Source organism: Phacochoerus africanus, chromosome 4 (assembly GCF_016906955.1).
Source record: "Phacochoerus africanus isolate WHEZ1 chromosome 4, ROS_Pafr_v1, whole genome shotgun sequence".
Classification (NCBI taxonomy): domain Eukaryota; kingdom Metazoa; phylum Chordata; class Mammalia; order Artiodactyla; family Suidae; genus Phacochoerus; species Phacochoerus africanus.
Window position 1 is genome coordinate 52,838,831 of NC_062547.1, and position 21,670 is coordinate 52,860,500.

The 21,670-nt window shown below is 44.7% G+C and overlaps 3 protein-coding genes across 4 annotated transcripts; 1 reads left to right on the forward strand and 2 right to left on the reverse strand.

Annotated features, from left to right (window-relative positions):
* Nucleotides 1-818: 818 nt before the first annotated feature.
* H3-4 (H3.4 histone, cluster member) lies at nt 819-7,545 on the reverse strand. Its single transcript, XM_053743497.1, is given in 4 exon segments — nt 819-887; nt 889-1,026; nt 1,028-1,235; nt 7,484-7,545. Coding segments are annotated over 4 exon segments (477 nt in total).
* A 4,282-nt stretch (nt 7,546-11,827) lies between these two features.
* Nucleotides 11,828-17,877, reverse strand: LOC125125404 (histone H2A type 3). 2 transcript variants are annotated; one of them, XM_047776355.1, is made up of 2 exons: nt 17,230-17,877; nt 11,828-12,480 (listed from the first exon to the last, which is right to left on the reverse strand). In XM_047776355.1, exon 1 carries the CDS (start codon nt 17,801-17,803, stop codon nt 17,411-17,413), a length of 393 nt encoding a protein of 130 aa, XP_047632311.1. In that variant the 5' UTR covers nt 17,804-17,877; the 3' UTR covers nt 11,828-12,480; nt 17,230-17,410. The 2 variants fall into 2 exon arrangements, with proteins under 2 accessions (XP_047632311.1, XP_047632312.1); XM_047776356.1 differs by lacking the exon at nt 11,828-12,480 and adding an exon at nt 12,880-12,899.
* On the forward strand, nt 17,779-19,663 carry LOC125125403 (histone H2B type 3-B). Its single transcript, XM_047776353.1, has one exon. The coding sequence runs from the start codon at nt 18,057-18,059 to the stop codon at nt 18,504-18,506; it is 450 nt and encodes a 149-aa protein (XP_047632309.1). The 5' UTR covers nt 17,779-18,056; the 3' UTR covers nt 18,507-19,663.
* Nucleotides 19,664-21,670: the final 2,007 nt, after the last annotated feature.

Genomic DNA, 21,670 nt, shown 5'->3' on the forward strand with positions numbered 1-21,670 from the left:
CATGAGGATGCAGGTTCGATCCCTTGCCTTGCTCAGTGGGTTAAGGATCTGGCGTTGCCATGAGCTGTGATGTAGGTAGCAGACAATGCTTGGATCTCAGTTTGCTGTAGCTGTGGTGTAGGTCAGCATCCACAGCTCCGATTCAACCCCTAGCCTAGGAACCTCCATATGCCGCAGGTTTGGCCCTTAAAAAAAAAAAAGACAAAAGCAAAAACATTGTGCTACCACCAAAACACACTGCATAGTAACTGCTTCTACATACATCTTTCCTTCACTCAGCTGTTAAGCATCCCCAAAGTGAAGACCAAACAGGGACAGGAGGGAACAGATTTTATCCCCTTTCGGCAATCTGGCAGTGTTTAGATTTTTATCAAGTTAAAACCTCAACTAATAAAAGCTTCCAACCATCACCAATGGAGGAACAAGTCCTTACACTCTTCCTGAAAACCATGCTCAGGTTGTTTACACACAGCTCTGCTTTGGGGAGTATGAGTGACTGCTCTCATAGGGTTTTCCAGCAAGTTCAGACAGTCCTATGGGTTGAGAAACTTTTTGCTAAGTACATGCACATTGATCAGCTGTTGCCACGGATGCTCACTTCCAAGGCAACATACCCTCCTCAAACATTAAGACTAGGGGCTAAGCAGCGACTTGACATAGTTAAGTCTCAAAGGCCGTGTTACCACGCAACCAGTTAGGTCTCTGGTAGGCTGGAGATAAGGGGCAACCTAAATGTTTTGTGTACAGTGCACTTTGTGAAGAGGTAGTGGCTCTGAAAAGACTCTCTGGGGTAAGAGCAGCGGCTGTGTGCTGAGAATCTAGACACGCTCCCCACGAATACGCCGAGCCAGCTGGACATCTTTAGGCGTAATGGTGACACGCTTGGCAATGAATAGCACACAGGCTGGTATCTTCAAAAAAACCCACCAGATATGCCTCGCATGCTTCCCGCAGTGCCATCACAGTCGAACTCTGGAAACGCAGATCCGCCTTGAAATCCTGTGCAATCTCACGTACCAGCCGCTGGGAACAGCAGCTTGTGAATCAAAAGCTCTGTAGACTTCTAGTACAGGAGGATCTCGTGCAAGGCTACAGTATCAGGCTGAAATCTGTGCGGCTTCTTTACACCACCTGTAGCTGGAGCACTCTTTCGAGCTACTTTGGTAGCCAGCTGCTTTCGTGGTGCCTTGCCGCCGGTGCACTTGTGCGCCATCTGCTTTGTGTGGGCCAAGGCCCTTCAGCTGCTATTACAATTCTTCCTCTTAGTCGCCTGAGTCGCGCCCATTTTTATAGAGGTTGCTACCTTCCTATTGGCCAGTTTCCGGGCGGTGTGATGGCAGGCTGAGCGCTGATTGGTGTGTGAGGTATTCCGCTCAGCCTCCTGCCCCTTATCTTCATATTGCTTGGTCTTGGTCTCACAGTCAGCCTGGCATCCCGGACTTCGCAGATCTGCTTGCAGACTTCTAGGGTCTAGTTGGGAGTCCTCTCCTTGTGGGTGTCATGGACGGTATTGCATCTCCGTGCACAGCTCCCTTGTTTTTCTTGAGCACTACCCTTCTCCTCCTCCATGAGCTAAGGAGGGCAGAAACTACTAGAAGCTTGCACTGTGCATTTGGCCTGTAGGTGGTGACAATTTGAATTTTCTCCACCTATGGTTAAAGGAATTCTCTCACCCTTTGTGTCTTGCAGAGAACCTTTTTCCCCATATGACTCAGATGCGACTGATGATGGCTGCTTGTTGACCCATGGTGAGGCCAGGCACAGACCCTGCAAATCCCCATCCTTACTTCATGCATGATTATCTGAACTGCTTGTCCCCACTGCATTTTAATAACGTTAAAAAGCAAAACTCGGGAGTTCCATGTTGATCTAATGGTTAGGACTTGGCACTTTCACCACTGCAGCCCCTGCAGTTCAAACCCTGGTCTGGGAACTGAGATCCCACACCAAGCCACTGCATGGAGATTTAACTGAATAAATTTGATCTAATTGGTGTAGATTCATGTATCAGGAAGTATTCCATCTTAGCAGATAAACAGGAACTCCCAGGAGCTGGAGCTGTACAAAATGGAAGGCTTTTACAGGTAGAAGGAGTCAGGGCAAGGAAGTTATTCTAGCAAAGTGCTGATTGTTTCAGGTAAGGTCACCTTCCTTTGGGGAAAGGTGGGGGTCTATCACGCAGATTACCTCACTATTGCTGACCAGGTAATTCTAGATTGATTGGTTAAAGGTCACAATCTTTGGAGGGGCTGAAACTGCAATAAAGTTAGGTAGTAAGTCTTGGTTTGGTTTATTGAAATGGAACTAAGCACAAGTGACTCTATTTGTGGCCTGTTATTTCTTTTTTGATGATAATTTATCAACATCACAAGTCATATTTATAGATTTCCCCATGTTGAAAAGTCCCTGCATTCCTGTGAGTAAACCCAGCATCATTCTGGTGACAAAAATGAAGGGGTGCCCTTTAAAGGGCCTCTGGAAGTATCTTTGTTCTAATTGGCTGATGTCCCTAGCTGTTTTATCCAATTAGAGAGCTGAAAGCTGATGTTCATTTAAATGTTCTCTTTAATCCAGTCAGGTGTTCAGTTTCTCCAAGTCCTCATTTCAATGCAAACCATTTAAGTAGGAGCTTTTGTACCATCCACTCTTTCAAGGACTGTGCTGTCTCCACTGGAAGTATGTTTCTGCACCTAGGAAGGCTTAATTGTGAGATGTGACTGATGATCAAAAGAATGAATGAGCAGGGCCCAGTGACTTTGTATCCCACTCAGATCTCTTCCAGTTTCACCAGCTGGAAGGAGGCTCTTATTTCTAAAGCAAAGTAAATTCCAAGGCCCTGACTGTGAACCCAACTCTCCTACCTATCTATAAAACAGACTGCATGGAGTTCCTGTCCTGGCTCAGTGGTTAACAAACCCGACTAGTATCCATGAGGACGTGGCTTCAATCTCTGGCCTTGCTCAGTGGGTTAAGGATCTGGTGTTGCTGCGGTGTAGGTCGCAGATGCAGCTCAGATCCAGCATTGCTGTGGCTGTGGCATAGGCCAGCAGCTACAGCTCGGATTTGACCCCCAGCCTGGAAACCTCCATATGCCATGGGATGCGGCCCTAAAAACACAAAAGACAAAAAAAATTTCCTTAAGACCTATATGGTTGTCTTTTATTCAAATCACTGGGGATACCTAGTAAAAATGAAACTCATTCCTCTACAATGGTAGAGTTCACATTCTCATCAAAGACATTTAGTGATGCCTCAACAATGAAGCTGAACATTTCTTTTCGGAAAAAAAAAAAAACCATCACATGTTGGTATTGGGGTGTGCCAGAGAATCCTACTGCAGAAGCAGAAGGTACTATTATTTCTCTGAGTTTTTTGAGGGTAGAGAATTTTTGCTTGCTTGTGTGGAAGAATATGACCATTACTAGAGACCTATGGGAAGTTGGAGTAAGAAACTATTATGGTTATATATGGATATAAAATGTATTCAAAGCAGAGCTCATCTGCTCTCAATGGAAAGTGAAGATGACAACAATAAAAGTACACCCTCCTAGAACGTATGCTAAACATGACTTTGGTTATTACCATATGTATGATCAGGGTCAGGGCAAATAAGGTTACCTCAATAAGTCTTTGTGATTCAGACTCAAGAAGAACCAAAATATTGTGTTAAATGAGTTATTTTCTTTAAAGAAATAAGAAATTTAAAACATACAAAAGAAGACAAAATAGTAAAATAAACTGGACTTCAGCAATTATCAGCCTAAGACTGATATTGACTCATTTATACCTCTGCCCTTCTCTTGCTCAGATTATTTTGAAAAAAAAAATTAATCCAAAATACTATATCATTTCACATGTAAATATTTCTCTGCATTCTTAGGCCATCCAATTCAGCTGAAATGATTTGGTTTAATATTTCGGGGATATAATTAATCATGCTCATCAACAAATCACAGGTCCTATCTTCCATGTGTTTATCACTCACAAAATTTCGTAAGAGTATACTGCACAGAGCGCATATAAGCCTGAGTGTTTTCAAAGCAACGAGGAGAAGAGTGTTTACACAGAGTTCTGGAATATTAATTTACTAGGACTGACAAAACAAGGTACCACACCCTGGGTGGTTTAAACAGTAGGAATTTTTAGTCCCATAGTTTTGGAGGCCAGAAGTCTAGGATCAAGGTGTGGGCACGGCTTGTTTCTCCTGAGAAATCTCTCCTTGATGTGTGGACTCCATCTTCTCCCTGTGTCCTCATGGTCATCCATCGGTGGGGGTCTGTGTCCTAATTTGCCCTTTTTTATAAGGATACTCGATTAGCTCACTCCAAAGACCTTGGACGTCCTTGAGACTGGACCTGCAACACCAACTCTTCTTTGGTCTCCATTCTTCCCTGCATATTTCAGACTTGCCAGCCCCACAGTCATGTGAGCCAATTCCTTAAAATAAATCTTTTTTTTTTTTTTTAAATATTGAATCCATGACACTGCCTTTTTTTTTTTTTTTTGTCTTTTGTTGTTGTTGTTGCTATTTCTTGGGCCACTCCCGCGGCATATGGAGGTTCCCAGGCTAGGGGTCTAATCGGAGCTGTAGCCACCGGCCTACGCCAGAGCCACAGCAACGCAGGATCCGAGCCGCGTCTGCAACCTACACCACAGCTCACGGCAACGCCGGATCGAAAATAAATCTCTTTTTTAAAAATATATGCCAGTGGTTCTGTTTCTTTGGAGAATCCTGACTGATAAAACCTGGAATCAGTATTCTCTCTTTTCACTTTCACCTCTAATTGTAAACAAGCCAAGTTATTTTCTAAGCCTATTTTTTCTTTCTTTCTTTGTCTCTTTCTTTCTTTTTCTTTGTTTCTTTGTTTCTTTCTTCTTTTTCTTTTTTTTTTTATAACATCAAGTGCAGCTAACAACATTCTCTTGTGCACTAACACTCTATATCAAACAGTGGTTTCACTACACAAGGAGAAGTGTAGGTTTCTGGACTCTCGTTTCCTGTCATATGATGCAGGGACCACCTTCCCAGCTCACCATTTCTTCTATGATAATGCTGCATAATGACAGACTCGGTGACCTTCAGCAGGAAGCCCCAGGGCTACTGGTCACCATGGCTGCTGGCTCTAGCTTGCAGCTCCTACACACTAGATCTCTCTCTAGGCTCAGGAAGCAGTTCCTCTCCAGGGTGTGCAGTCTTGGAGTGCAGGATAGGAGTGCAAGGCTGGTGATGACTCATTGCACCAGAAGCCCTTGCTCTGGAAATAGGCATAGTCCCTTTTACCTAACTGCCATCAGCCAATGAGGGCCCAAGATGTGCAAGCTTCCTGGGGCTGCCCTAATTACCACAAATGGAGGGGCTTACCACACAAATTTACTCTCCCAGTTCTGGAGGCCAGAGTCTGAGGTCAAGATTTTGGCATGGCCTTACCCCTTCCAGAAAATCTAGGGGTAGATTTTTTTCTGCCTCTTCCAGTTTCTAGTGGCTCTAGGCATCCCTTGACTGTGGCTATATCACCTGAGTCTTTGCCTCCAACATCAACTTATTCTTGCATGTGGCAATGCTCCCTCTGCGTCTTGCCTATAAAAAGATATTTAGGGCTCACTTCAGTAATCCAGGGTAAGCTCCTCCTCTGAAGATCCTTGATTTAGTCACAACATTTTCACACAAAGTAATAAAACAGATTCTGGGGTGAAAATGTGACTATTTCATTGTGTGGCCATTTTTTGAGCCACATGCCGCTGCACCCAAGGTTATGGGGGGGTACCCCTGGAAGTGAGGAGTGGGGCACATGATTGGGGAACATTTGCTGAACTCAAACTAGCACAGGCAGATTTAGTGCAGGGCAAACCCTCCTACTATCATAACTGAAAACTAAATTAAGGAAACAACACAGTGGTGACCTTTCTAAAACTGTGTTGCCAAATGGAGTAATTTGCATGGAAAAATATGTATATAACTTAGCTGGCTATGCCAAAGGGAAAGGCCATTTAAGAGTTAATGTGGATGAAAGGAATGTTCTTAGCATGAGTGGTGACACCAAAACCCAGTTTTACCCAGTGTCAATTTGTGCTGGGTAAAACTGCATGGATGACAGAAAAACTGCCAAACTTGCAGTGGTTTTCATTGAAATAACACTAACATATTCTTTCCCTTGAATCTTTTGTTATTCACATATGGAACACTCGCCAAAACCGCTAGGCGGAGTCAAACTCCTGCTTTTAGAAATACTTTGTACAGTGCCCTACAGAGACAAAGTCCTGTGAAATTTTGGAGGACTGCTAGTGATTGCAGTGACTATGAAGATCAGTCTCCACAGGATGGATACCATTGAAAGACAGAACAATGAACAAGAGAAGCAAGATGGAGAGTCCCAGCTCTCCACACACCAACAAATATGGACAGAATAGAAGCAGCATTTGTTCCCCTTCCTCTATAGCCAACATCATGTATGTGCCTAGCTTTTCAATTCTATCTGAAATACTAATTTCCATAAAAAGAGAAACAAGCTTCAGTACAAAGAACAACAAAAATAGTTGAATCCATCCATGTCTTTTTAAAAAAAAATTTATTTTTTAATGGCGCCACCTAGGGCATATGGAAGTTCCAGGCCAGGGCTTGAATCCAAGTTGCAGCTGCAGATTTTTTAATCCACTGTGCCAGGCCGGGGATCAAATCCCCACCTCCACAGTGGCCCCACCTATTGCAGTCAGTTTTAATCCACTGCACCACAGCAGGAACGCCAGATGAATCCATGTCTTCAAAAACCAAAATCTGATGTGTGTTTGCCAAGGTTTCCACGCAATTCTCCAGTTCTTAGTAGACACTGAGTGTCCCACAGATTTAATTCAATTTTGACACCATGTACCTGGAGATAATGTCAGACCCCACAGGTTAAGGGCTCAGTCCTACAAGACTAAATTATTTAAAAAATTAATAAAATCCCACAATTAATTTAAAAAATTAACCAATAGTCAAATCTAAGAAAGAAATAGAAAATTTTATTTGAACCAACTTGAGGATTATAACCCAGCAGACAGTCTCTTAGAAAGCTGTGAGGACTGCTCCATCCATTAGAGGTCAAAGCACAATTACATAAATTTTTGAGGCAAAGCGTTATACACCAAAGTGTTATATATCAAGGTAGTACATTGGCAGGTTTTTTTATGTTAAATCTTTCTTTTCCTGTCCTAAAATAATTTTGTTTCATCACTGCCTTCACTTCAGAAGCCAGTCACAAGTCCAGGATGTCACCTGTGCTTTTGACTGACTGGCTATAGATCAGAAGTTCCAATGTACCTTGTGTTTGATTAACTTGTAAGAGAGGCTCACAGAACTCAGAGATAAAACCTTCCTTATTAGACTGCTGGTTTATTATTAAAGGATATAGTTCAGCAACAGCCAGATGGAAGAGGTGCACAGGGCAACAAGATATGGGGAAGAGTCACAGAGCTTCCATGTGCTCTCTGGGCATGCCACTCTTACCAACCTGGAAGCTCTCTGAGCTCATCCTCTTCTGTTTTTATGGAGGTTCCATTATTAGGCATGATTGACTAACTCGGCCATTGGAAATTGTGTTAACCTCCAGCACCTCTCCCCTCCCTGGGGGTGGGTGAGGGGAACTAAAAATTCCAACATTCTAATTACTTGCTTTTTTCTCCTGGTAATCGGCATCCAACTTCAAGGACTTTCCAAAAGTCACTTCATTAGTGTAACCAAAGACACATTTATGGTGCTCATCACAGGAAATTCTAAGCGTTTAGGAGCTCTGTGCCAGGAATAAGACCAACTATGTAACTTCGTATTATAAGTCACAACATCGCACAAAACAAAACAAAACAAAAAACAAATCAAAATTCCTTGATGGATCTGAAGTAACTTGTTGCTGTCAGAAAGTAAGAATGCTTTCAACCATCTCAGGGGCTGTGCTTAAAGGAGAAAAGAGCCATTTTATTTTGAAGGGTCTCCTTTCGGCCAAATTTAAGAATTTGAGAATCATGTAACAGTCATAATGGTTAATTAGAATATGCTTATAAAAGAAGAAAAGTTAAATGTATACAATAACAAACATAGAACAATTAAAAATGTAAATAATTCTGTGTTGCATTTTTACAGATTTCAGTAAAATAGAAAGCAAGCCTTTGACATATATGGGTATTTGGTTTTAAGCCTATGTCTGCTTCTAACGTTCAGATGTGGAAGTGTGTGTATTCCTTTAAGCGGGAAAGAACGAACAAAAATGAGACATAGCCCAGAAGAGAGATCGAGGAGATGCCAGGCAGAGAGGAGGCGGAGATAAATGTACTTGGAGAGAGCCAGGGGAGAGCACGTTTTGCTGGTGTTGCTAAGTAGGGTATTTGGGGTGTTCAATTCCCGAGCGCACAGGAACAACGGTGACAACCAAACCGTCATCATACAGAGGAGAAAAGGCTTCCCTTTCAGGAAGAATACGCCATAGCATTTATGTATAGGGAATGGGTTACCCTGTGAGAAATCGATGACACCAAGTGTGCAAAACCTGGAGAACTTCCAAGATTCTGAGCCGGGGAAGGAGCAGCAAGGCGGAGTTCACCGGGCGCAAGACAGTGGCCACAGCGGGAGTCCAAGAGGGCGGATGCGTGACCAATGCGGTCAGGCCGACAGCCTTTGAATTGAACAACCAGGAAACGTTCCCAAGTCCAAACAACAAAAACGGCTTTGTTTTACGCAGCGAGCCTAGACCACAGTCCACTGGAGCCAGAGCCTCCAAACCTGCGACCTTCGCTTGCGCTCTACGCTGTCCACACCGCTGTATCTCCACACCCGCCCCCACCCCGACACTTGCACCCCTGCATCTCTGGCCCTGTAGCCCGTACGCCTCCATCCCCGAGCCCCTAAATCCCCTCCTCCGTACCCTCTCAACCCCTAGCCCCTATATCCCTGCATTCCTCCTGCTCATATACTCCCGCCCCCTGAACAGCCACATTCCCTCAAGGTCCTGTATCCCCCACTTACTCACTTCGGTATCTCTGCAATTCTGCGCCTCTCTATCCTGGTGTCCCCTGTATTCCCACAGTCCTGCATCCCATAACTCTGCACTCTTGAGCCCACGCGCCCCTGAGTCCCCACGGATCCTCCTCAGAACCCACCACCCACCAAGGACTGCCGAGCCTCCCTCTCACGCGCTACCCTCCCAGCGCACACAGCGTCCCATCACCTAGGACGCAAAGACCGAGCCTCGCTGGGTCGGCACCATGGGAGGGTCTCTGCAGTCACTACGCGTGTGTACCACCCCGCCCAGCGCGTCCCAGTCACGCCCAAGGACCACGAGCTAACGCGCGGCATCCTGGGGATGTAGCGGGAAATGGCGACCTGAGCTCTCAGTAACATAAGCCCATGGCCCTTTTTATGTTGCAACAAAAACAGCTCTCTTCTGGGCCAGTCTCTGAAGAGGCTGCGCCTTCAGAGTCTCTGCGGGAGGTGTCCCTCATCCTTGGTTCCCTAATTTTCTTTTCAGGGTTAATATCCTGTCAACCGAACCTGGAGTCCGGCTCAAGGACTGTTACGGAAAAGGATCCAGTGAGGCAGCGGGCGGCGCCCAGCGATGGCGTGGCGCACTTCCTCCCCACTCTGGCTGTGTAGCCTTCGAAGTTCAATTTCATTATCTGCTTCCACTGACTAGAGGGAGAAGCATTCCTTTGGTTTTCCTCTTTCCTTTTATTCATCATATATTCACTTGGTACCTACTGTGTGTGCCCTGTAGAGCTCTGAGCACTTGGGAGAAAAGTGCCTTCATGGAGCTTACATCTAGTGGAGGTTATGACCAGTAAACGGAAGATAGAGCCGTAGAGGTTTACACACTAGGCGGAAATAGAGCACCATTGGTTTGGGGCATGCCCAGGACCATGAGAACGTGAGCGGAAACTTGAAGGTCTTCAGAGTGGGGATGGGATGGGGTGGGCTGGGCTGCAGCTCTGGGGACAGTGGGACCCCTGGTTTGGAGGGACAGAGACAAACAAAGGGTAGGAGGAGCCGGGGCGGGTAAGGAAGCCTGGTTCAGGTAAATGGAAGAGCGACTCCTGCTGTGCACGGAAAGATTGGGGCTGTTACTTGGAGAGCAAGAAGCAGTAGGAGCTGTTGGGCCTGCTAGAAGTGACCACCTTCAAGGGTTTTGAGGCCCTGCACCTCTGCAAAGTTCTCTCAGACCACTCATGTGACATTTGGGGGGGGGGGTTATAAATAGGAGGGTGATGGGGATTTTACACACAGCGTTCATGTTCACTCATTATCAGACTCAAGGAGCCCTGTGTACAGCACAGCTGTGGTGCTGGCTGGGCTGTGCCATTCCAAATGTGCAAGTGTCCTTGGAATTCTTGGACATGTCCTTGGTTGGCCACAGTTTCTCCCGCCCTCCAGGAGCTCGGCTTGAAAGTCATCCCCAGTGCCCATTGGTGAGGGGAAGAGACAGAGCTGTTCCATGGAAAGTATCCTGTCTGGGTCACCTGCCTGAGTGGTGTCCTGCAGCTCTCAGCTGGAAACATTAGGGGCAAACCTGCCTTCCAAGTTCACTACTATGTTGTGGAAAGGCTCACAGACCACATGAGAAGACTCAAACTACACGGTTGATTAAATTGATTTAAAACAGGCCGCAAGAAGTAAGGGAGAAGAGATGGGGTGAGCTGACAAACTTGGGACAGGCTTCAGTGAGGAGGAAAGCTGCATCACCTGGTCCTGGGCACACATGGACATGTGTGTGTCTTGTAGTTCCCTGCGACCTTGCCTCCTCACTTATTGTCCAAGTGACATCAGGGGCCCTGAGCAAAGGTGTACAGGTGCAGCCACACAGGGAAAGGATCTTCTGTTGAGAGTCCCAGCAGTGGCTGCTTAAGATTTATGAAAACTGAGTGCCTCAGGGGTTCTGAATGCTTAGTACCTACTACATACTTAGTGATCCTGAATATTTAATGTCCCTCATGCATTTACGATCATGAAAATTTTGAGGCTTTTGTGTAGTGATCAAGGATATTTAATGCTTCTTGTATACTTAATGATCACAAATATTTAGTGACCAGATGCCTCACATTTACTTAACCTGTGTCTGCATCCTCCTATCCCATCCATCAATTTGGGGAGAATTAGAATATTTGCTACATTATGTCTTCCAAGGCACAAATACTGTATGGTCCCCTGTTTATTTAGATCCTTTTTTCTTTCTTTCAGCATCATTATGTACTTCAGCAGCAAGTCCTGTCCATGTTTTGTTAGATTTATATATTTCATTTTCTTTGGAGTGATTTTACATGGTATTGTGTGTTTTTGCTTTTTTGCTTGTTCGTTTGCTTTTTTTTTTGGCCACACTCACGGCATATGGAAGTCCCCATGTCACATCAGGAATTGAATCTGAGTCAGAACTGCAAACTATGCCACAGCTATGGCAACGATGGATCCTTAACCCACTGCACTGGGTTGGGGATCGAACCTGAGCCACCACAGGGACAATTCAGGATCCTTGACCTGCTTGCCACAGTGGGAACTCCCATGGCACTGTGTTTTTAATTTTTTCACATGCTCACTGCTTATATACAGAAATGCAATTGATTTTTGTGTTTATGTTGTATCTTGAGATTTTATTGAACTTAGTTATCAGTTTTAGTTAATTGTTTCATAGATTTCTTGGGATTTTCTGTGTAAACAATAATTTCATCTGCAAATAGTTTTATTTTTTGTTTCAATCTATATGCTTCATTCATCTTTTTTCCTTCCCTTCCCTCCCCCTTCTCCATTTCTTTTCTTTTCTCTCTTTCTTTTCCTTCCTTCCACTGCCTCCTCTCTCTCTCTTTTCTTTATGGCTTATTGCACCAGTTAGAACTTCCAACACTTCATTGAATGAGTGGTTAGACAGACATCCTTTCCTTGTTCCTGATCTTAGAGGGAAAGCATTTGGTCTTTCACCATTAATCATATTGTTAGCTATCAAATGCATTTTTTATACTTTTTCTGCACCAGCAGAGATGATTACATGATTTTTCTCCTCCTCCTTCTTCTTCCCTGCCTGTTGATGTGGTGGATTCCAAGTGTGGCCATTGGGAGATCAGTATGGAGTCAACAAAAGTAGTTCAGGTATGAAATGATGTTTATGAGTTTCCTGTGGCTTCTGTAACCAACTATCGCAACCTAGGATGGGGTTAGGGAGGCTAAAACAAGAAATGTTTTTTCCTCCCAGTTCTGGAGACTAGAAGTCAGGGTGTCGGCAAGGCTGTGCTCCCTCTGGAATAAGCAGGGAGGGAAGGATCCTTCCTGCTTCTTCCAGTTTCTGGCACTCCAGGCATCCCTTCCCTTGTGGTACTTCACTCCCGTCTCTACCTCTGTCATCATGTGACCATCTCCCCATGTCTCTGTGCCTTCTCCTCTTCTGTCTCTTATAAGAATAGTTGTCGTTGAATTTAGGGTCCACTTCAATCCAAAATTACCCCCTCATCTCAAGATCCTCAGTTTAATTACACCTGCAAAGACAAATAAGATCACAGTCACAGGTTCCAGAGAGGGAGCACCCTTCAGTTACTGCAGATGGAGTCCTGGACTAGGGTGGTAGCAGCTGACATGGAGAAAAACCTGCTTTCTTGATGTTTACTAACTTGCTGTTGATCTCCATGTGAGCAACCATGGAAAGGAATGAGTCAAAGACAGCTTTTAGGAGTTCCTGTCATGGCACAGCAGAAACGAATCCAACTAGGAACCATGAGGTTTCAGGTTCAATCCCTGGCCTCGCTCAGTGGGTTAAGGATCCGGCATTGCTGTGAGCTGTGGTGTAGGTCGCAGATGCAGCTTGGATCTGGCATTGCTGTGTCTCTGGTATAGGCCGGCAGCAACAGCTCTGATTAGATCCCTATCCTGGGAACCTCTGTATGCCATGGGTGCAGCCCTAGAAAAAAAAAAAAAAAAAAAAAGAGGTTTTATTTGTCTGTTTATTTTACTTGAGTCACTAGAGTATCACAGGACCATCTACCCTACTGGGGAATAAATAACTGGGGAGGTGTTTGTGTGTATGTGGGTGGGTATGGGTGTGTGTGTCTTCCAGTGTTGGGGGGTAGTGTGGTGGTGGTGTCAGGCCAAGAGTAAGGTCCAGGCACCACAAATTTGTGGAAATCCCAAGCAGGGGTGTTGAGCCTGGCACTCTGGAAAGATATCTGCCATCAGTGATGCCTGGGCCCACTGAAGCCCGGCCTGGATGAAATCATGAGCAAAGAGGAAGCTTCTGGTCCAACCACAGAAACTGTGGTGGATGGCGATGTGACTATTGCTGCTCCTAGCATTGAGAGTAGAGGCTGTCGGTCCACACATGGGGTACAGAGGGCCTTGTGATTTGCTGTTGACTCCCAGCTCGGGGCCAAAGTGACAGTGTGCAGGCCAGGCCTTTAGGGGTCCTGAGCATTTGTCTTCTTTGGACTGTGTAAGGAATTTTGAATTAGCCACGCAGAGAGACTGTGAGAAGCACCAAAATGTCCAGACAAGTAAAAGAGGCTGCCAGATCAGTACCTTTCCAGGGACCCCACCCACTGACCCATAACTGATCAATCAACTGAATGCCCCAGCCCCCAGCACCAGCTGGCTCCAAATGCCTATGAGCCAGCCTTCAGCATGTTTAGTAACTACCAGCTCTCTCGAGGAGCCTGGCTCAAACTGCTGACCCACAGACCCATTATGACATTTAGGGGTGATCTGCCTTTCTGCAGGAGAAACCTGGAGGGACATGACCCAAATAAGGCTGCACATGGCTGGGAGTGAACTGAAGGCAGGGCAGCAGGAGACAGAAGTGGCTGAGAGGCCCAAGGGCAGCATTTGCTGGGTCTAAAGTTGAGAGGGAGGATAGAAGTGCCCTGGTGTCCCCAGAGACCTGTGTAGTAGGCAGCAGGACCAAGTTGCCCAGGAGGGAGGGAGGGAGGGGAGTGGATGGAGAAAGATGTGGTTTAAGAGCTTTGGCTGGGCATGAATTGGAGAAAAGCAAAGACTTCATGAGGCTTTGTGAGCAACGCATGGAAACAAAGCCCTGGTGAGGGTGCAGGGTGGGGGTTGGGGGCAGATTCTGATTACCAGGGCTGGGACAGCCATGTAACAGGGTGACAGTATGAGCAAAAGAGCTCAGCTCAGCTCAGCCCAGATCCAATAGCACTGGATGTCAGATGCTATGGGACTCGGGCCAGCCTGAGAATTCTGGAAACGGGATATTTCATCTGCAGTGGGCATGGATGTTTCTGAGGCTACCCAGGCTATATTCTTCCTCTGGGACCTCCCACCTCCATAACTCATCTTTCTTTAAATAAAGTACCTACCCTTAAGGATGTGTGTAGAATGAAGAAGATAATTCAGGTGAAGGGAATGTGTGACATGGCAGCTGGCTGGGGAAAGGCCTTGAAGCTCCACTGAGGCAGACAGAGGGAGAGGCTGCTGCTACTCATGCCCCTCTTCCCATGAGGTCCCATGAGGTCTTCAAGGGATACAACAGTCCATTTCACCCTTCACCTACTGATAGAAGGGACAGAGACACCCGGTCTCCTCCTTTTCTTCTTTTTGGTGCATATCTATGTATTAGGTTCATGTTTCTTTTTAAATTGAGGTGAAATACACATAAACATAAAACCATTCTAAAGCGAACAATTCAATAACACTTAGTGTATTCACAGTCACCTCTTCCTAGCTCCAAAATATTTTCATCACTCTAAAAGGAAATAGTCACTCCATATTCCTCCTTCTACCTCCCAGCCTTGCAACCACTAATTTACTTTCTGTCTTTCTGGATTTGCCTCTTTCAGATGTTTCACATAATGGGATCCTACAATATGTGACTTTTTGTGTCTCGTTTCTTCAACTTAGCACAATGTTTTTGATGTTTATCCATGTTGTAGCATGTGTCATGCCTTTTTATGGTTGAAGAGACCACATTTTGTTTATCTTTTTGTCTGTTATGGATATTGGGGCTGTTTCCACCTTTGGAATTATGAATAATACTGCTGTGACTGGGATGTGGGTGTTATGGACATCTAAGTCCTTGTATATATCTGGGGGTGGAATTGCTGTGCCATACAGTGCTTTCTTTTTTCACCATGAGTCTGATGAGTTTTCTCTAGCAAGGCAGGCAGCTCTGCATGTTTTATCAAGTTTCTGAACCTGATAACCCTGATAAATGATCAGATTTTGGATCTGAGTTGCCTAATAGAACTTTCTGTAATGATGGAGACCTAAATCTGTTCTGTCCAATGTGGTAGCCACTGGCCGTGTGTGGCGAGGGTGATTGAGAAATTGTGTCTTTGTATTTACTTTTAATTAATCAAAAATTAAATAGGCCCTGGGGCTGTATATACTCAACATTAGAGATGACAAATGACCCCTTTAAGCACCTCCCACATCACGGTTCCTCTTAACAGGAATTAAAAATCTGGAGCTCCATGATGACACTTGGAACACTCAAGCCCCCTGTTCTTGAAAAATCTTTTTTTCTTAATTAAATACCACTGAAGAGGATGAAGACATATAATAACCTACAGGAGAATCAATGCAAAAATCGAATTTAGGCTAGAATGAAGGCTGTCACTAGAAACAGAAGGTATTGGTCTCCAGAAGGCTCTATAATTTCTTGCCTCATCCTTGGTCCTTGCACTGAAATAGGTCCCACCTGGCAATGTGGGTCCTGCTATCTACCTACACTGCAGGTGAGTCAGGTGTTTTTCACCCACACTGATTGCAGTTCCTATCAATTTCTGGTGAAAGTCTCATAGCGCTAGGATATTTTCTGAAGACTAACAGATATGTGATTAACTCAATGTCTAGGCAGCCCTGGTTTGAGAACATCTAATTTTAGTAAGATAGATATTTATTAAATATCCCTGAATTATCTCACTAGCTTGTATTTATCGTTGTAATAAAAAATAACGACAGCAAGAATAACTAACATTCACTGAACTCTTATATTGTGCTAGAGCTTTTTGAACAAGGGGATTATTATGGATTAATTCATCTAATCCCTTCATCCCACGAAGTAAGTGCTAATTTTCATCTCAGTTGACTTTGCAGGAGCATCTCTAAAATAAACAAACCCTCTTTTTTTTTGTCTTTTTTGTTGTTGTTTTTGCTATTTCTTGGGCCGCTCCCGAGGCATATGGAGGTTCCCAGGCTAGGGGTTGAATCGGAGCTGTAGCCACCGGCCTACGCCAGAGCCACAGCAACGCGGGATCCGAGCCGCGTCTGCAACCTACACCACAGCTCACGGCAACGCCGGATCGTTAACCCACTGAGGAAGGGCAGGGATCGAACCCGCAACCTCATGGTTCCTAGTCGGATTCGTTAACCACTGCGCCACGATGGGAACTCCCAAACCCTCTTTATAACAGAAGGTACAATTCGTGAAAAATCATCTTCTGAAATATCCACATGTATATTACTTAATCTAGTCCTCTAACAATGTTCATTTTAAATATACTAAACCCATCAATGTAGTTTTCCTTATCAAACTCAATGTGCAAATTATTTTATTCTGATTTTAGCTGTCGACTTGAGGTGATCTCTGATTAATGTCTGGCAAATCCAAATTTAACAGTTTAAATTCCTTTAAATAATTGTTCTTTTTTTTTTTCCTTTTTTGGCCACGCCCACAGCATGTGGAAGTTCCTGGGTCAGAAATCGAACCCGCGCCACAGCGACCCAAGTCACTGCAGTGACAAAGCTGGATCCTTAACCCTGTGCACAAGGGAACTCCAATAATTACTCTATTTTTCTAATTTACACCTCTTTTCAAAATAACTTAATACTTCTCAAATACTGTACATGCTTCTAGCAAGACAAACCTATTCTAAGACCTTAGAATTTTCAGTGCAGTAAATTAGACAATTGTAGTAGATAGCATGTTCTTTAAAATACTAGTTCATACATTATACACTTAGAAATCATGTCTGCCTATCAGAACCTGAAACTACGATTTTTCTCTTAAGTTTAAATATTTTCAATACCAGATCACTCTACACGTTTTTCCTGGGATAAGAAAAGTCTGTATTGGACATCTAAATGTCACACAGTGACACTTTACGGAGCTAAAGCAGCTTGTCACTGGTAATAACATACACATCTTCAGGATGAATAGGACTGAAACCTCATGAGAGCTTGGGAGAAAGATTCAAGGAAACGAGTTGCATTTTCGGCGACATTCCTCGCAGTAAATGAACTCTCAGCCCTCTGTGCCACTAGGCGCACCCCAATCGTACCTCAGGTTCGATTTCCCGCGAGCCCTGCCTTGAGCAGGTGAGCTGTGGAACGCCATCACTAGTAAGCAGCCCTCAGCCAGTGCTGCTCTTTTCTTGAAACTGTGGGTGGCTCTGAAAAGAGCCTTTGGTGTCACGGGGCCCCCAGGGGGCGCACGGCCGTTTCCGGCCCGCCTCCGCGGCCTCACTTGCCCTTGGCCTTGTGGTGGCTTTCGGTCTTCTTCGGCAGGAGCACGGCCTGGATGTTGGGCAGGACGCCGCCCTGAGCGATGGTCACGCGGCCTAGAAGCTTGTTAAGCTCCTCGTCGTTTCGGATGGCCAACTGCAGGTGGCGCGGTATAATGCGAGTCTTCTTGTTGTCGCGCGCAGCGTTGCCTGCCAACTCCAGGATCTCAGCCGTCAGGTACTCCAGCACCGCAGCTAAATACACAGGCGCGCCCGCACCCACGCGCTCAGAATAGTTACCCTTGCGAAGAAGCCGATGCACTCGACCCACAGGAAACTGCAGGCCTGCGCGCGAGGAGCGCGACTTAGCTTTTGCGCGCGCCTTACCTCCCTGCTTGCCTCGACCAGACATCTCTCAGTCAGGCGCGGGTAGAGAAGAAAGTCGAGAAATAACACCCCAAGTAACGATGAAGCAAGCCTCAGTGAGCCCTTATATATGGTCTAGAGGTAGGTGAGTCGGAGCCTTCCCATTGGGTGGTGATAGAGGCCAATCAGAAAAGGAACCCGCTATCCCCTAATTTGCATGTGCCTTTTGCTGTGATGACGTATGGGGCGCTGGATCCTATCAGAAACTAGGAGCTCTTGATGCTTCATTTGAATACAGGATGTATAAGTTGAGTGGTTTAGGAGGTTTGGAGCTTTTTGTGTGTTGGTGTGTGCGAAGATTTGCCAACATGCCTGATCCGTCCAAATCGGCTCCGGCACCCAAGAAGGGTTCTAAGAAGGCTGTTACCAAAGCGCAGAAAAAAGACGGCAAAAAGCGCAAGCGCAGCCGGAAAGAAAGCTATTCCATCTACGTGTACAAAGTGTTGAAGCAGGTACATCCCGACACGGGCATCTCTTCTAAGGCCATGGGCATAATGAATTCCTTCGTCAACGACATCTTTGAGCGCATCGCCAGCGAGGCTTCCCGCTTGGCGCACTACAACAAGCGCTCTACCATCACGTCTCGGGAGGTGCAGACAGCTGTGCGTCTGCTGTTGCCTGGCGAACTGGCCAAACACGCCGTGTCTGAAGGTACCAAAGCCGTCACCAAGTACACCAGCTCCAAGTGAGGCGCGCCGAGGCGCCGGGGAACCCAAAGGCTCTTTTCAGAGCCACCCACAAGATCGAGAAAGGGTTTTGAACACGTGAAGGGTTATGTAAACGCATCCTTTTCTGCTCCATAGCGGTTCTTCTGTTCCTTAAGAGGGCTAGATCCGTTTATCTCCCCCACAAACGTGTGAGCCCGTGTGTATGTGAGCAGAATGCGAGAATGCCCCTGCTTCTTACAGTGGTCGGATATGGGAACGAAACAGCTGGATCGTGGGGGAGGTGATCAAAGAACCGATGTTGACTCTCGCCTCCGCCCAGGGCTATTAATGCTTCACTAAGCAAAGTAGGAACTTTGACCTCAAGTGTGCTTTTGTGTTTTGAGCGTGCCACTTCCAGGGATTAAGCGCAAGAACCCCACCTAGGTCCAGTCCTTTACTCCCCTGGCGTTCACCTGTGGCTGAGGGGCGCGGGTCAACTCCCATCTCCCGCCCAAGGGACCTCCGCCAGTTCCCCTCACCTCCGTTTCCCTGATGGGTGAGTCTGAAGGTGCACTATAAAGGACCGCTTGATGAGGCTCTGGGTCTTGTGGCGCAGCTCTGGCGGTGGCGCCTGGCGATGCATCCCACCTAAACCAGACATCTTTGTCCTAAGGCAGTGAACACTTAAAGGAAGATGTTTGCATGTCTGGATCCTTCAAGGGCAGGATGTTTGAAACCGAAAGAAAAATGGACGCTTGGTGGAACGCAGCGCCCTGTGCAGGGGAGGCGGATATAATAAGCCGACCCCCTGATGCAGGTGGCTTTAATCTTTATGGGGGACGGGGGCGAGCGGCAATTTAAGAACAAAATAACCTTTTCCCCAGCAAATGTAGCTCTCTCCCACTTCACCTACATTATTTTCTGTGATGTGCTTAATGATGCAGAATTTTCTTTTTTTTTTCTTTGAATTCATGGCATTCATTTGGCCAAATGTCATCTTAGCTCGGGGATGCTTTGGCGTGAAGAGACTTCACTCTGAGAACATCGCCTACCTGTTTTCTTGCTTTGGTTCTTATCATTTGTAAGAATGAGATTCCAAATAATCACTTTCCTGAGCTGTTTTTGAGAATTACATGTATTGAAAGATTATGTCATCATCTCAGGCAAGGGGCAGAGCTCATTAAAATGTAACAATTGTGTTTTTTTGCACACCACCTCCAAAGGAAGGGGGTTGCATGCTCGGGCGGGCAGGGAGGGCTGGGCTGGGCTGGGGAAGAAGTGTTGCCACCACCACTCAGCCAAAGCGGCTGGCTGGAAGCCCTTCTCCCCTCATACCTTTTCTTATGTGGGTCCTCTCAAATAATTTATGAAACCCTACACATTTTAAAGTTGGCATCCAAAATATTTTTATGATTAATTCAAATAGTTGCAAGGATGCAAATCCCAAGATACAACTTAAACAAAACAAAACAAAATGGTTTCACATCAGTTTTTTGAAGGTATCTGTTAAAATAGCAATTTGATATAATAATTCATAAAATACACTGTTAAATTCTTTGGTAACACTGAGCTATTTTAGATGAGCTTTTTCATCCTGAACTCCTATTTCCATTCCACTTCTGCCTAGAATTTCATCCTAATGTAAGAGATATGCACACACACACACATATATATATTTTAAACTATTTTATCTACCTACTTTCTATACAAAAATGGAAATTGAAATTTAGAAATACTCTCAGGTGACCAAAAGTCAATGTTTAAAAATTGTCTGGACACTACACAATTATTTAAAACCTAAATAAGTTTTTATAGGTTAATATAAAACAAAAAAGAAAACTTTAGTGAAACCTGCCTCATTTAATGAGATGGATTGTTGTCCCCCCACCACCACCTTTTCTTTCTGCCTCAGTTAGTTCATGTATCCATGGACATATATAGTATTGTTATGGTTACAATGATAGCAGTGTGCAGCATCATTTCTTTTCCTTTGTTCTCTTTCAAAGATAAGGGCTCTGAAACAGTATTTACAAAAATAAGTATATAGGAAAAGAAATTACATCATAGCTTTACTCACATCTTTGCCTTCCTAGTTTTAATGCAAAAATTAAAGTCATATGTCATCAAAAGTCTGTACCTTTAATCTTCTCAATCAATAGCTGATTCATATTAATAACTACAAAATCGAGTCCTCCACTTTTAAATGAGGGCCTGCTGACTGGGTCCAAGCCCTCAGCCTCCTACCAAAGTAGATAAGTCAGTATCTTAGCGAGCATTTATGGTCACATCTAACTAGTCTCATAGATCCACATGATTTGTTACTTTAATGACCTTAAAACATAAGTTTAATAAATGAAAATTGTCTCCAGCAGAGAATGTGATAGATTGTCCTAGCAACAGCATTGCTAAATACCAAAAATAAAATCAAGAAGTAAAATGAACATTTTACAATAATTTGCAAATATGGTATTATAAAAAACATTTTTCTGGGAATAATGTAAAATATCAAATTTCTCAGTACTTTTGACTCCTCTGGCACGTAGAAATACCTTGAAGTAAAAAAGACTGCTTCTATTTGCTGAACAGTTCAGGGGAGACTATATAGATAGTACAAACACAGGAGACTTGACCCTCTCCTAGGAGAGGAATCAGTTAGGAAAGGAGCAAGCTGCTATGGAGTCTCTGCTGTTGAGATTTTATGATTAAGAAAAATCGAGAGAAACTGTATTCAGAAACTATGTCTATAATATTGTTAGAACAGAGAAAGACCCAGAATATCCAAGCCATGTTGAGAAGAAAGCTACAGTAATCAAAATTAGCATGGTACTGGCACAAAAAAAGAAAAATATATCTATGGAACTGAATGAATAGAGAGCCCAGAAATGAACTCACATTTATATGGGTAATTAATCTATGACAAAGGAGGCAAGAATATACAGTGCGAAAAAGACAGCCTCTTCAATAAATGGCATTGTAGAAACTGGTGAGCTACATGTGAAAGAATCAAATGAGACTACTTTCTCACACCATACAAAATAAACTCAAACATAAACTCAAAATTGATTAAGGGAGTTCCTGTCATGGCTCAGCAGAAAAGAATTCGACTAGGAACCATGAGGTTGTGGGTTCGATCCCTGGCCTCAGCTTAGTGGATTAAGGATCCGATGTTGCCGTGAGCTGTGGTGTAGGTCACAGATGTGGCTTGG

Bases quoted from the DNA above. Each gene is read 5' to 3' on its own strand.
- LOC125125404 (XM_047776355.1), bottom strand. From the start codon at position 17,803: ATGTCTGGTCGAGGCAAGCAGGGAGGTAAGGCGCGCGCAAAAGCTAAG.
- LOC125125403 (XM_047776353.1), top strand. From the start codon at position 18,057: ATGTATAAGTTGAGTGGTTTAGGAGGTTTGGAGCTTTTTGTGTGTTGG.